Genomic DNA, 12,376 nt, shown 5'->3' with positions numbered 1-12,376 from the left:
ACTAGCGTCGTACAACGCACGTTGCAATGCGTCGTTTTGGTTGAAAAAACGCATCCTGCAAAGTTGGCTGCAGGATGCGTTTTTTTTTTCCCCCATAGACTAACAATAGCAACGCATTGCGAAGGTTGCGTCGTGTTGTGGCGGACCGTCGGAACAAAAAAAGTTACATGTAACGTTTTTTTTTGTGCGTCGTGTCCGCCATTTCCGCCCCCTCCTCCCGCAACTCACAATGGGGCAGCGGATGTGTTGTAATAATGCATCCGCTGCCCCCGTTGTGCTGCGCTGTCACAGGATGCGACGCTAGTGTGAAAGTAGCCTAAATCAAACTTGTATTTTTTTTGTTTTTTTTTTTAATTATTATTTTAGTTGTTTTTCTTGTCGTTTTTTTACAGTTTTTTTTATTATTATTTTAGGTGTTTTTCTTGGCGTTATTTTGCAGTATAGACAGGGTGATGACTTTCTATTCCATTATTTAGGAGACGTGCGGCAAATCAGAACATTGTCAGTTTTACAGTTTTTATTGATGTCTTTATGACGTTGATTTAATGTTATATCATCATAACTTGGATTTTTCTTGTTTATGTTTTGAGCTTCTGACGGAAGATGTCTGTTCCTACACATGACTATACCCCACAGGTGCACTATATCCACCCCACCGCACACGGACGCTCCCTCAGTGACAGAACGCGGCTGTGGGAGGTTTGGTCCTCGGCGGCCGCCGTCCCCGTCCCCTCTCCGCTCTCCGTAGCGTCTGTCAGGAGGAACATGTTGACCGCTCTCCGCCGCCGGCTGCCCTGTGCTCGGGGTCTGTGGAGGGGGAGAGCCGCCTCCGGGCTGAGCAGCAGCAATGACAGCCCCGGGCAGAAGAGCAACTACCGGGACACCGTGCTGCTGCCTCTCACCGACTTCCCCATACGCCGGAGCCCGGAGGACACGGTCAGCACCGAGCTGCGCCTGCAGGAGGTGAGGAGACGGGGAGCAATGGCGGGAGAGGGGGCACAGTGCAGGCTGAGACTGGTGAGGACAGGGGGCGCTGCACCGAGGGGTCAGCCCATAAGGACAGGGGCAAAGGCAAGAGGGCACGGGGCTGACTTTAGGGGGCGTGCATGGGGCTGACGGTGGTGGGCACAGGGCTGATTTTAGGGGGCTTGTAGTATGGGGCTAATTTTAGGGGGCTTGTAGTATGGGGCTGATTTTAGGGGGCGTGTAGTATGGGGCTAATTTTAGGGGGCTTGTATTATAGGGCTGACGGTGGTGGGCACAGGGCTGATTTTAGGGGGCGTGTAGTACGGGGGTGACGGTGGTGGGCACAGGGCTGATTTTAGGGGGCGTGTAGTACGGGGGTGACGGTGGTGGGCACAGGGCTGATTTTAGGGGGCGTGTAGTACGGGGGTGACGGTGGTGGGCACAGGGTTGATTTTAGGGGGCGTGTAGTATGGGGCTGATTTTAGGGGGCGTGTAGTATGGGGGTGACGGTGGTGGGCACAGGGCTGATTTTAGGGGGCGTGTAGTATGGGGGTGACGGTGGTGGGCACAGGGCTGATTTTAGGGGGCCTGTAGTATGGGGCTGATTTTAGGGGGCGTGTAGTATGGGGGTGACGGTGGTGGGCACAGGGCTGATTTTAGGGGGCCTGTAGTATGGGGCTGATTTTAGGGGGCGTGTAGTATGGGGGTGACGGTGGTGGGCACAGGGCTGATTTTAGGGGGCCTGTAGTATGGGGCTGATTTTAGGGGGCGTGTAGTACGGGGGTGACGGTGGTGGGCACAGGGCTGATTTTAGGGGGCCTGTAGTATGGGGCTGATTTTAGGGGGCGTGTAGTATGGGGGTGACGGTGGTGGGCACAGGGCTGATTTTAGGGGGCGTGTAGTACGGGGGTGACGGTGGTGGGCACAGGGCTGATTTTAGGGGGCGTGTAGTACGGGGGTGACGGTGGTGGGCACAGGGCTGATTTTAGGGGGCGTGTAGTATGGGGGTGACGGTGGTGGGCACAGGGCTGATTTTAGGGGGCGTGTAGTACGGGGGTGACGGTGGTAGGCACAGGGCTGACTTTAGAGGGTGTGTAGTACAGGGCTGATGGAAGGAACATGGAGCACGGGGCTGGTGGTGGTGGGGGGCAAGGGGCTGACTGTTGTGGGCTCGGGGCTGACAGGGGGCAGGGACCACTGAGTTGTCGGTGGTGGGCACAGGGCTGACTGCAGTAGGGGTGAAGGTGAATGTCAAATGGGACAGAGGAATTTTGGGGCACAGTGATGGATGAAGATTTCATGGGTTTTGGTACAGAATGGCCTCATAAGAGGTATTGGGGTAAAGTAGATCTGTGGAGGCAGAGGGATTACGGGAAGGTATTGGGGCACTGTGACTGGAGATATCAGTGGGAACTGGAAATCCCAGGGGAACTGGGACAGAGAAGATCATGGGATGTGCAGGGGTCTGAGGTGCGGGTGTGTGCTCAGAGGGTACTGAGATTGGCAGGGAACATAGTGGGCACTGGGAAGAAATAAGATGTTGGAGAAGGGATTGATTTTCGGGGCTCTTTGGGGATCACAGGAGGCACTTGGTTGAGGAGGTCTCAGCACCCATCCTCAGTGCCCCATCTCAGGAGCACAGGTACGGGCGATGCCAGCTGGCTATGTTGTGTGCCAGCTTTGTACCATTATTATCATACACTTATGTATTTTTCTCATAGGAGACAAACTTCTTGCAGCTTTATAATTGGCAAAAAGCGAGAAAAACTAAAAAAGAATTCATTCTCCACGATGGCCCCCCCTATGCCAACGGAGACCCCCATGTTGGCCATGCGCTAAATAAAGTAAGTGGATCAGTGGCGGTGTCGATCAGACTCATCCTGACTCTTCTGATTACAAGCTGCATTTTATAGGAATCTAGTAACTTACAATTGTCAGAACCTCTGCTGGCTGTCGGTGAACGCGATCTTTTCATGTTCACACCCAGGGGCTGACCGTAATTTATTAAGGGGATTTCTCGGGGTTACAGTAATTGTTACAGAGCAAGTGAATTTAATTTATAAATCCAAACAATTACGTATCTTCCCCATTAAACATATTCCCCATGACCCACCAGATCGTATATATCCCAGCTCAACATGAAATAAACATATTTAAGTCTTTATTATGTTTAGTAGTACAGTGTCTTGATGATCCATGTTGGAGGAACACCTTGTGAATGTTGGAACTATGTGAATTAAGACATTTGTATGAGGGTTGCGTAGTTCTCCCTGTATATCATTTATCTCGTGCACATATGATGACATAAATGACAAACTTCGTTGAACATGTCATTCTGCTTAAAGGGAACCTGTGACCCCCAAAATCGAAGATGAGCTAAGCCCACCAGCATCAGGGGCTTATCTACAGCATTCTGTAATGCATTCTGTAATGCTGTAGATAAGCCCCCAATGTATCCTGAAAGATGAGAAAAAGAGGTTAGATTATACTCACCCAGGGGCGGTCCGATCCGATGGGCGTCGCGGTCCGTGGCCTCCCATCTTCTTACGATGACGTCCTATTCTTGTCTTCATACTGCGGCGCAGGCGTACTTTATCTCCCTGTTGAGGCAGAGCAAAGTACTGCAGTGCGCAGGTGCCAGGAAAGGTCATAGAGGCCCGGCGCCTGCGCACTGCTGTACTTTGCTCTGCCCTCAACAGGGCAGACAAAGTACGCTGGAGCCGCAGCGTGAATACAAGAAAAAGATGTCATCGTAAGAAGATGGGAGGCGCTGGGCTGGACCTCGACGCCCATCGGACCCATCTACAGCATTACAGAATGCTGTAGATAAGCCCCTGATGCTGGTGGGCTTAGCTCACCTTCGATTTTGGGGGTGACAGGTTCCCTTTAATATAGGGAAGTCCCCCCCGACGGTGTATATGTGAATGCTCTAAGTTGCTCCCATGTTTTTTCAGATACTTAAAGACATAACAAATCGTTTCCAAATGATGAGGGGCTACAAAGTGAGCTATGTACCCGGGTGGGATTGCCACGGACTGCCAATAGAGCTCCGAGCCCTGGCGGAGATTGGAAACCAATCTGAGAGTCTCTCCCCTATGGAGATAAGAAGCCGAGGTATGGAGTATGATGGGGGGAGGGGAGGTGGGTACATGGGTTCAGGTTTGATCTCTGCCCTAAAGGAGATCATTAATTATATATGTGTTGATGTGTTTAGATACTTGCTGATCGCCATCTTCCCTGGTCTCCAGCGCCGCTCTGTTCCTCTTCTATCTCAAGTGACCTAAAATCAGATATGCTCGTTCCTACCGGGGTTTATGTGTCGACCGGAAGTCATTTTCCTCAATGTAATTCTATGGATCCTCGTCCTGAGTCTCATAGACTTATACAGAGAAAGCCGCACATGAAGTGAACCAGCAAAAGTGTAGAGCAGTCACGTGGGATCGGGGCAGCGCTGGCAACCGGGGAAGACCGCGCTCCTTAGAATTACTTTGGCAAAAGCAACTTCCGATCCTTACGTAAGCCTCTGTATGAGCCGGCTAGTCTTTCAGGTTGTGGAGCGGAGCTGGAAATTGGAAAAAACGGCGATCAGTAAGTATTCTAAGACCCTTACACACTATTACATAGATAAGGAGGGATCACGGAATACAAATTTTGTTGCGACCTCTATAAAGTGTAACTGCACCCGTTTTTATAAGTGGGGTCGGTGTGTTCTTTAGTCATGGAGGAGTGGGGTGCTCACCCTTCATTTTAGTAGTCGGCGGCCATCTGCAGCACCCCGGATCCTCATCGCTCAAGGCTTCTGACGTGTGTGTAACATCTCTCTGTAAGTGCAGTTATATATCCTTAGGATATGCCATCACAAGGTGGGGTCTAATCTCCGAGACCACCATCAGCCTTCAGAATGAATGGGCCATTATTCCTCTGTTGCTACAAACGCCACATCAGCTTGTTCTTGTAGGTGCTGCGCTTGGTAGCTTGGTACTGCAGCTCAGTCACATTCATGTGAATAGGAGTTGAGCTACAATATCCTGGAACAACCATTACTCAGTTTACAGAGTCGGTGCAAGAGCTGACAACAGCTGATCAGTGGTTCGTGCTGGGTGTCAGGCCGCCACAAATTATTGATGACTTATCCTAAAGACTAAAGGAATTAGAATAATAAAAAAAATAATCTTCTCTGCTTCTCTCCAGCTAGGGCATTTGCAGAAAAGGCCATTGAGAAGCAGAAGTCCTCCTTCATCCGCTGGGGAGTAATGGCCGACTGGGATAACTGTTATTACACGTATGATAAGAAGTACGAGGCAAAGCAGCTCGATGTTTTCTTTAAGATGCACGAAAAGGTGAACACCAGCGTACCGCCATCTTTACTCTGCAAAACAAATTATACAATACGAAATGATAGCTTTTTTTTAATTAAATTTTTTTTTTATTATTGTTTATTCTATGTTAGCAATCTTCTGGGAAACTACTTTTCTCAGGGTGCAGTCACTCTTTGTGACAATCGAATGGTTTAACGGCGACCGTCAAGTCCTGGCCTTTAAAGCAGGAGCTGGGCTGTCACATGACAGCTCGGCTTCCACTCCATGGGCAGTCTGATATGAGACAGCGCAGAGCAAAACTTGTTTTATGGTGCCGATAAAAACATTGCAATGTAAGCCAGGCCCACACTAAAATGGCACATGTGTGGTAATTAAGGGGTTCTTAAATATATAATTTTTACGTTGTACTCTGTACAGGGTCACATATACCGGGATTACAGACCCGTATTTTGGTCCCCATCAACAAGGTAAGGAATATAACGTCTGTTATGTGTGTTTGACGTAAAACAAGTGAGGCGCTAATATTATTATTATTATTTATATATTTATTTTTTTTATGATTTGTTACTTTTATTTGGTAGAAATTAGCAAAAAGATTCATAGGACCCGGTCAGGCGTCAACATCGGTTCTGGATCCTACTAACTAACTCTCGCTTTTGACACTTGAATGCTGGCATGCTGGTCAGCCTTGGCTGTCACAAGGCCCGCATGATGTATGCCTTGACCCAGGGTGCTGCAAACCTATTTTGCTGATCTGTAATATTTTATGATGTATTTTTATTTGATCACATTTTTCTTTTTTTTTCCCCACAACTTTCTAGAACAGCCCTGGCTGAGGCCGAATTAGAATACAACCAGCAACACGTCAGCCGATCCATCTTTGTAAAGTTTCCACTGCAGAAACCTCCCCCAAAACTCGCTTCTGTCATAGGTAACATCCCCTGGAACAAAACAATTTCTTCTTAATGTGCGCTATTTAATACATGCAACTTGGGAAAAAAATTCAGACATGAAGAAAATTCTAAAAAAAAAATATTCATCGGGATAAAGTTCCATACTCCTGTCATTAGGGGGCTGTATCAGAGAGCTGATAAAGACAACAGGGTCAGTCCTGGGATGGATGTAAAGTGTGGATGGACTTTTTAAACCATTTTTGACGTGTGAAAGAGGCATGGTACACGTTTTCATACGAGGTTCCGGGGCTGAGACGTCCACTTATTGCTGAAGGAGCGGAAGTGCTCGGCTCTCCTCTGACGCACAAGACTTGCTCTTTAGTCTTTTTCTCGAGTCCTTCTTCAGTCTTGAAGCAGTGCTTAGCTGAATGCTTCTTTTCCATTTTAGCGACAGCTACGGGTTTTGGCACCCAAAAATTTTGGCATGTCTCTGTGACAGTTTTTTTCAACTTTTAAGAGTGTAACTATTCCCTTTTTTGATAAAGAAAAAAGGAAAATTACCTGTCTTTTTCGGCAGATCTTGTCTCCTAATCAGCAGGGGGCGACACTGAGCACTTTTTGAGCATTTCTTGGCATGTTTAGTAGGCACGATCTGCAGCAATACTGCGATTATTATACTTTGTTTGATTCACAGATGGATCTGCTACGGTCAGCGCTCTGATTTGGACGACGCAGCCGTGGACCATTCCAGCTAACCAGGCGGTCTGCTACATGCCGGAAACTATGTACGTCATTTTTTATAGTCACATTGATATTATGTAGGACAGTAAAGCCGACGAGACTCGTACATCCAAGATTTTGCTATGCGGATGAGATGGTAAATTTAAATTTATAGAATGTCTGTAGGAAATGTCATCCAATGGAGGACCCAGTTAAAGAGGCATTCTTTGTAAGCTGTAAGGGTGACAACGCTTTTTCAGCCATGATTGAATATTCTTCTTTCCACTTTGTGTTTTCGTTTATGATGGCTTAGGATAGGTCATCGATATGAGAATGGTTGGAGTGCCAAGAGTCAGACCACAACCGATCTGATTGAAGGGTGTGATGTCGTGCCATAAGTGGCCCATCTGCCTACACTGTGTAGTGGGTGTAAATAGTACCGCAATCGCACTGTTTTGCTCATTGGTGGAGTGATCCGCAGCCTGCGTACACTGCCTGATTATCGGGGAAACCAGCGAGCACAGTCACTCTCATTCTCGATGATCGGCCGGTGTAAATCCGCTCTCACAGATCCTGCCTAATCTTCTGTATTACTTGCAGGTACTCCATCGTGAAGTGCGGATCTTCAGGGGAGATGTATATCCTGGCTGCTGATTGTGTGGAGTCCACGGCACTGTCCCTGGGGACTAAATTTGAGGTCATTTCAACATTTAAAGGTGAATTTTAATAATTCTGTCTGCAGAATGCAACTATCGTTCACTACATCTTGTAAGAGTTTTGTTAGGGCAGATGTCGCAATACAAACTGCATACATTAGCTATTACATCTCTCAGGCCTGATGGGGCTGGTGACTTACTGTATAATCCTCAAACAGACAGGGAAACGTCTGAAAAGAGTTATGCAGCCATACTTACACAGTGTTCAAAATTATCATGCAAATTGGATTTCTGTCATAAAGATTTAATTGTTTTGTTTTTCAAATAAATTCATTGATGGTATTGTGTCTCAGGGCTCAATGGATGTTCCTCATTATTAAGCAGGCCACAGGTTTCAAGCAATATGGTGAACTAAAAAGGATCCCTCTGCCGCTGAAAAGCGTTAAATAGTGCAATGTCTTGGTCAAGGGATGAAAACATTAGATATTTCCCAAACACTTAAGTTTGATCATCGTACTGTGAAGAGATCTGTACCTGATTCTGAGCACAGACGTGTTCGTGCTGATAAAGGCATAATGAGGAAGGTTTCTGCCAGGCAAGTTCAACGGATTAAGAGAGCAGCTGCCAAAATACCATTACAAACCAGCAAACAGATATTTGAAGCTGCTGGTGCCTCTGGAGTCCCTCAAACCTCAAGGTGTAGGATCCTTCAAAGGCTTGCTGTGGTGCATAAAACTACTATTTGGCCACCCCTAAACAGTGGTCACAAGCAGAAATGGTTGCAGTGGGCCCAGACATACATGAAGACTAATTTCCAAACAGTCTTGTTTACTGATGAGTGTCGAGCAAACCCTGGATGGTCCAGATGGATGGAGTAGTGGATGGTTGGGGGATGGCCATCATGTCCCAACATGGCTGCGACGTCAGCAAGGAGCTGGAGGAGTCATGTTTTGGGCCGGAATCATGGGGAAACAGCTGGTAGGGCCCTTTAGGGTTCCTGAAGGTGTGAAAATGACCTCTGCAAAGTATATAGAGTTTGACTGACAACTTTCTTCCATGGTCCAAAAATCAGAAACGTGCCTTCAGGAGCAAAATCATCTTCATGCTGACAATGCCCCATCTCATGCTGCAAAGAATCCCTCTGAGTCATTGACTGCTATGGGCATAAAAGGAGATAAACTCATGGTGCGGCCACCATCTTCCCCTGACCTCAACCCTATAGAGAACCTTTGGAGAATCATCCAGCAAAAGATCTATGAGGGTGGGAGGCCGTTCACATCAAAACAGCAGCTCTGGGAGGCGATTCTGACTTCATGCAAAGAAATACAAGCAGAAACTCTCCAAAAACACACAAGTTCAATGGATGCAAGAATTGTGAAGGTGATATCAAAGAAGGTTCCTATGTTACCAGGTAACTTGGCTTGTTAGGAGGTTTTGGAGTTAAATAGCTTTCTTGTTCAGTGAATGTGACCTCCTAATGCTGCAAATTCCACAAATGAGCATTTTCAGTTCTTTAAAACAGATCAAATGTTTAGAAATTCTACTCTGCCTAATAATTTGGAACAGTGCATTGAGTTTTTATTCATTTTGGAGATTATACTGTTATCATTGGGAGGTTTCTTCAATAAAATTCGATGTATAATCTAACGGGTGATGACTTTTATTAGACTGACTGTCATTTGCACCGACCATTTAGAAAAATCCAAGAAAAATATCATTTGCATAATAATTTGGAACATGGTGTATATTGAATGTCGAAGTAAGCACACCAGAATCATCAGATCTAACACTTGTTTTTTTTTTTTTTACTAATATTTGCAGATTATATTGTGAAATCTGGTGACAGATCCTCAATAGGGATTAGTTACACCTGTGAATGGGTTGTGTGTGGATTTGCCCCTCGGATCCTATTCACTTCAGTGGAGCTGAGCTTCTTCATCGGATATAACCCCTGGAGAGTAGTGACACTGTCAGAAAGCAGCCATGCTTTTCTACTACTAAACATGAGAAATATCTGTAGCAAAATTATGTAAAGACCCCAGGGGGGGAACATTTGTTAGCTTTTCACTATAGTTGTGTTTGGCAAATTTTCATTACGTCTTCCTTCTTTGACAACTCAGGAGCTGATCTGGAGAACGGCGTCTGCGATCACCCTGCCGTACCTGGACGCACGTCTCCCCTCCTAGCTGCAAACCACGTGACTATGGGAAAGGGCACCGGCCTTGTGCACACCGCGCCTGCTCACGGCGTCGAAGACTACGGAGTGGCCTCCAATCACAAGTTACCTGTGGTCAGTGACTATTGATGCTTGTAATAAATGGTCATTTGGTTCATTACAACCATTGTCATTCAAGATTAGAAAAAAACATGGCGGCCTTCTTACAAAAGAAACGCCACCCGTGTGTGACATTGCAGCTTTGCACCATTCAAGTTGTAATACCAGACACGGGCGGCGCTGTATTTAGAACTCAGCAGCCATGTTTTCTAACAGTGGACAACCCATATAACCTATTGGGCGCAGTAGGTAAAAAATATTGATTTTGAGAAGCCTCGTCCTGTGTCCCTTAGTGCTGCTTCCTCTAAATTTCTGCTATTTGTGCAGAGCAATCAGCACAAACTCTGCTAAACTATCTTACAAAGCAAGCAAAGACAATTGTAGAAATGATCATCTCACGTTTTCGTCATATAAGAAGTAAATTAACTTTGAATACCTTTATTTGTTTTGTCCCCCCCCCTTGTTTTCTGAAGGACTGTCTGGTGGATGAAGCAGGACGCTTTACTGCTGAAGCGGGAGCTGATTTGGAAAGTAAAGTTGTGCTTGAAGATGGAAATGAAGCCGGTATGTAATCTGTAAAAGGGAAGTAAAATCTCAAATTACCGGAATTGCACTGTAGAGGGCGGTCTGGGCTGCAATTAGACATGAAGATTTCGTGGCGATTTTGTGAGCCAGAATCACGAATGGATCAAAGGCTGCCACGAAAATACCCACCTGTTTGTCTGTCTATCCTTTTTTCTGTCTCTTATATTTTTAGCTGCTTGAACAAAAATAAGCAGGTACAGTGAGAGGAGGGCTCATTGACTACTAAACCCTAGTAATTTTCCCTCCTTATAGAAGAATAAAAAAGACTCACATTTATCAAGTAGCATGTGTCAATTTTTCTTGGAAATTATCAAGTATAGGGAGTCTCAAAGGGGGTTAGTGCTACTTACCGTAAAATCTATCTCTGAGCCTTCATTGGGGGACGCAGGAAACCATGGGACGAGCTAAAGCAGTCCGAAGGGTGGGAAATAAGAAACGGAAGAGCGTCCAGAGCAGGACAATACACGGGCGACTGTCGCTAGCAGAACCTTCCTACCTCAGCTCCCATCGGCCGAGGCATGGTTATATAAGCACTCTGTAAAACTTTAAGAAGATATGTACTGAACACCATGTAGCAGCCTTGCTGAGCCTGATGGTGAACGGCCCAGGAGATCCCAACTGCTCGAGTAGAGTGAGCTTTGATCGGGGCGGGGGCAGTCTATCCTGTGTGCGATACACTTCCAAAATGGCAGAGCGGATCCAGCGGTATCGGAGCAGTGTGTGGGCCTCATATGCTGGACATGGGGAGGCTGTATGGGCCTCATATGCTGTACGTTGGGAAGCTGTGTGGGCTTCATATGGTGGACATCGGGGGCTGTGTGGGCCTCATATGCTGGACATCGGGGGCTGTGTGGGCTTCATATGCTGGACATCGGGGGGCTGTGTGGGCCTCATATGCTGGACATGGGGAGGCTGTGTGGGCCTCATGCTGGACATGGGGAGGCTGTGTGGGCCTCATATGCTGGACATGGGGAGGCTGTGTGGGCCTCATGCTGGACATGGGGAGGCTGTGTGAGCCCCATATGCTGGACATGGGGAGGCTGTGTGAGCCCCATATGCTGGACATGGGGAGGCTGTATGAGCCCCATATGCTGGACATTGGGGGGCTGTGTGAGCCCCATATGCTGGACATCGGGGGGCTGTGTGGGCCTCATGCTGAACATCGTCGGGCTGTGTGAGCCCCATATGCTGGATATCGGGGGGCTGTGTGGGCCTCATGCTGAACATCGGCGGGCTGTGTGAGCCCCATATGCTGAACATCGGGGGGCTGTGTGGAGCTCATACGATAGACAGAAGAAGCTGTATTCGGGTTCAATCAGTGTATAGGGTAATGTCGGCATACTTAATTCTGCTCAATATTGAGTGATAATTAATATTATAATTATCATATTAATAATTATATGTTGATATTAATATTGAGCTTAATTCATTTCAGCCTATTGGTTCTGCCCCACACAACAGTCACAGTCTCTCATGTGGCCCCTCGGGAAAATTAATTGCCCACCCCTGGTATAACGGATTTAAAGAAAACCGAATAATAGGGAGCATCGGGAATAAAATAAGCACAAAAAATTTGCCATTTTCACTTGCTGACACATAGAATAAAATGCCACATCGGGGAATATAAATTCTCGTCTCCTGGTCACCTACTTACATTTGTTTCTTCCTTTTAGTCATACAGATGCTGCTCGGTGCAAAGAATTTGGTTAAGGAGGAGAGTTTAATTCATAGTTACCCCTATGACTGGAGGACCAAGAAGCCCATCATCATCCGGGCCAGCCAGCAGTGGTTTGTCAACACGGCTAATGTAAAGGACAAGGCTCAGGTAATGGCAGACACCGATTATACCGTACATATGTTATTCTACATCCTCTCCTTCACTATTACTACCATTGTTAATGCTACCACATTTTCATGGCCGATATCTGTGTCTCTTTTTACATTATTGTGGTATTCTCGTGA

General features: G+C 46.7%; 1 protein-coding gene across 1 annotated transcript in view; it reads left to right on the top strand.

Annotated features, from left to right (window-relative positions):
• The first annotated feature begins 721 nt into the window (after window positions 1-721).
• The window catches only part of IARS2 (isoleucyl-tRNA synthetase 2, mitochondrial), a 41,518-nt gene continuing 29,863 nt past the window's right edge, over window positions 722-12,376 (top strand). The window contains exons 1-11 of the mRNA XM_069768475.1: window positions 722-963; window positions 2,688-2,810; window positions 3,921-4,080; window positions 5,158-5,306; window positions 5,703-5,752; window positions 6,107-6,216; window positions 6,873-6,963; window positions 7,499-7,614; window positions 9,675-9,844; window positions 10,303-10,393; window positions 12,088-12,239. Coding sequence (XP_069624576.1) covers window positions 766-963; window positions 2,688-2,810; window positions 3,921-4,080; window positions 5,158-5,306; window positions 5,703-5,752; window positions 6,107-6,216; window positions 6,873-6,963; window positions 7,499-7,614; window positions 9,675-9,844; window positions 10,303-10,393; window positions 12,088-12,239 — 1,410 coding nt within the window. The 5' untranslated portion in view covers window positions 722-765. The remainder of the gene's footprint in view (window positions 964-2,687; window positions 2,811-3,920; window positions 4,081-5,157; window positions 5,307-5,702; window positions 5,753-6,106; window positions 6,217-6,872; window positions 6,964-7,498; window positions 7,615-9,674; window positions 9,845-10,302; window positions 10,394-12,087; window positions 12,240-12,376) is intronic.

This window comes from Ranitomeya imitator, chromosome 5 (genome assembly GCF_032444005.1).
Source record: "Ranitomeya imitator isolate aRanImi1 chromosome 5, aRanImi1.pri, whole genome shotgun sequence".
Classification (NCBI taxonomy): Eukaryota; Metazoa; Chordata; class Amphibia; order Anura; family Dendrobatidae; genus Ranitomeya; species Ranitomeya imitator.
Note: the sequence above shows the minus strand (reverse complement) of the source record. Positions and strands in the feature narration are given on the sequence as shown.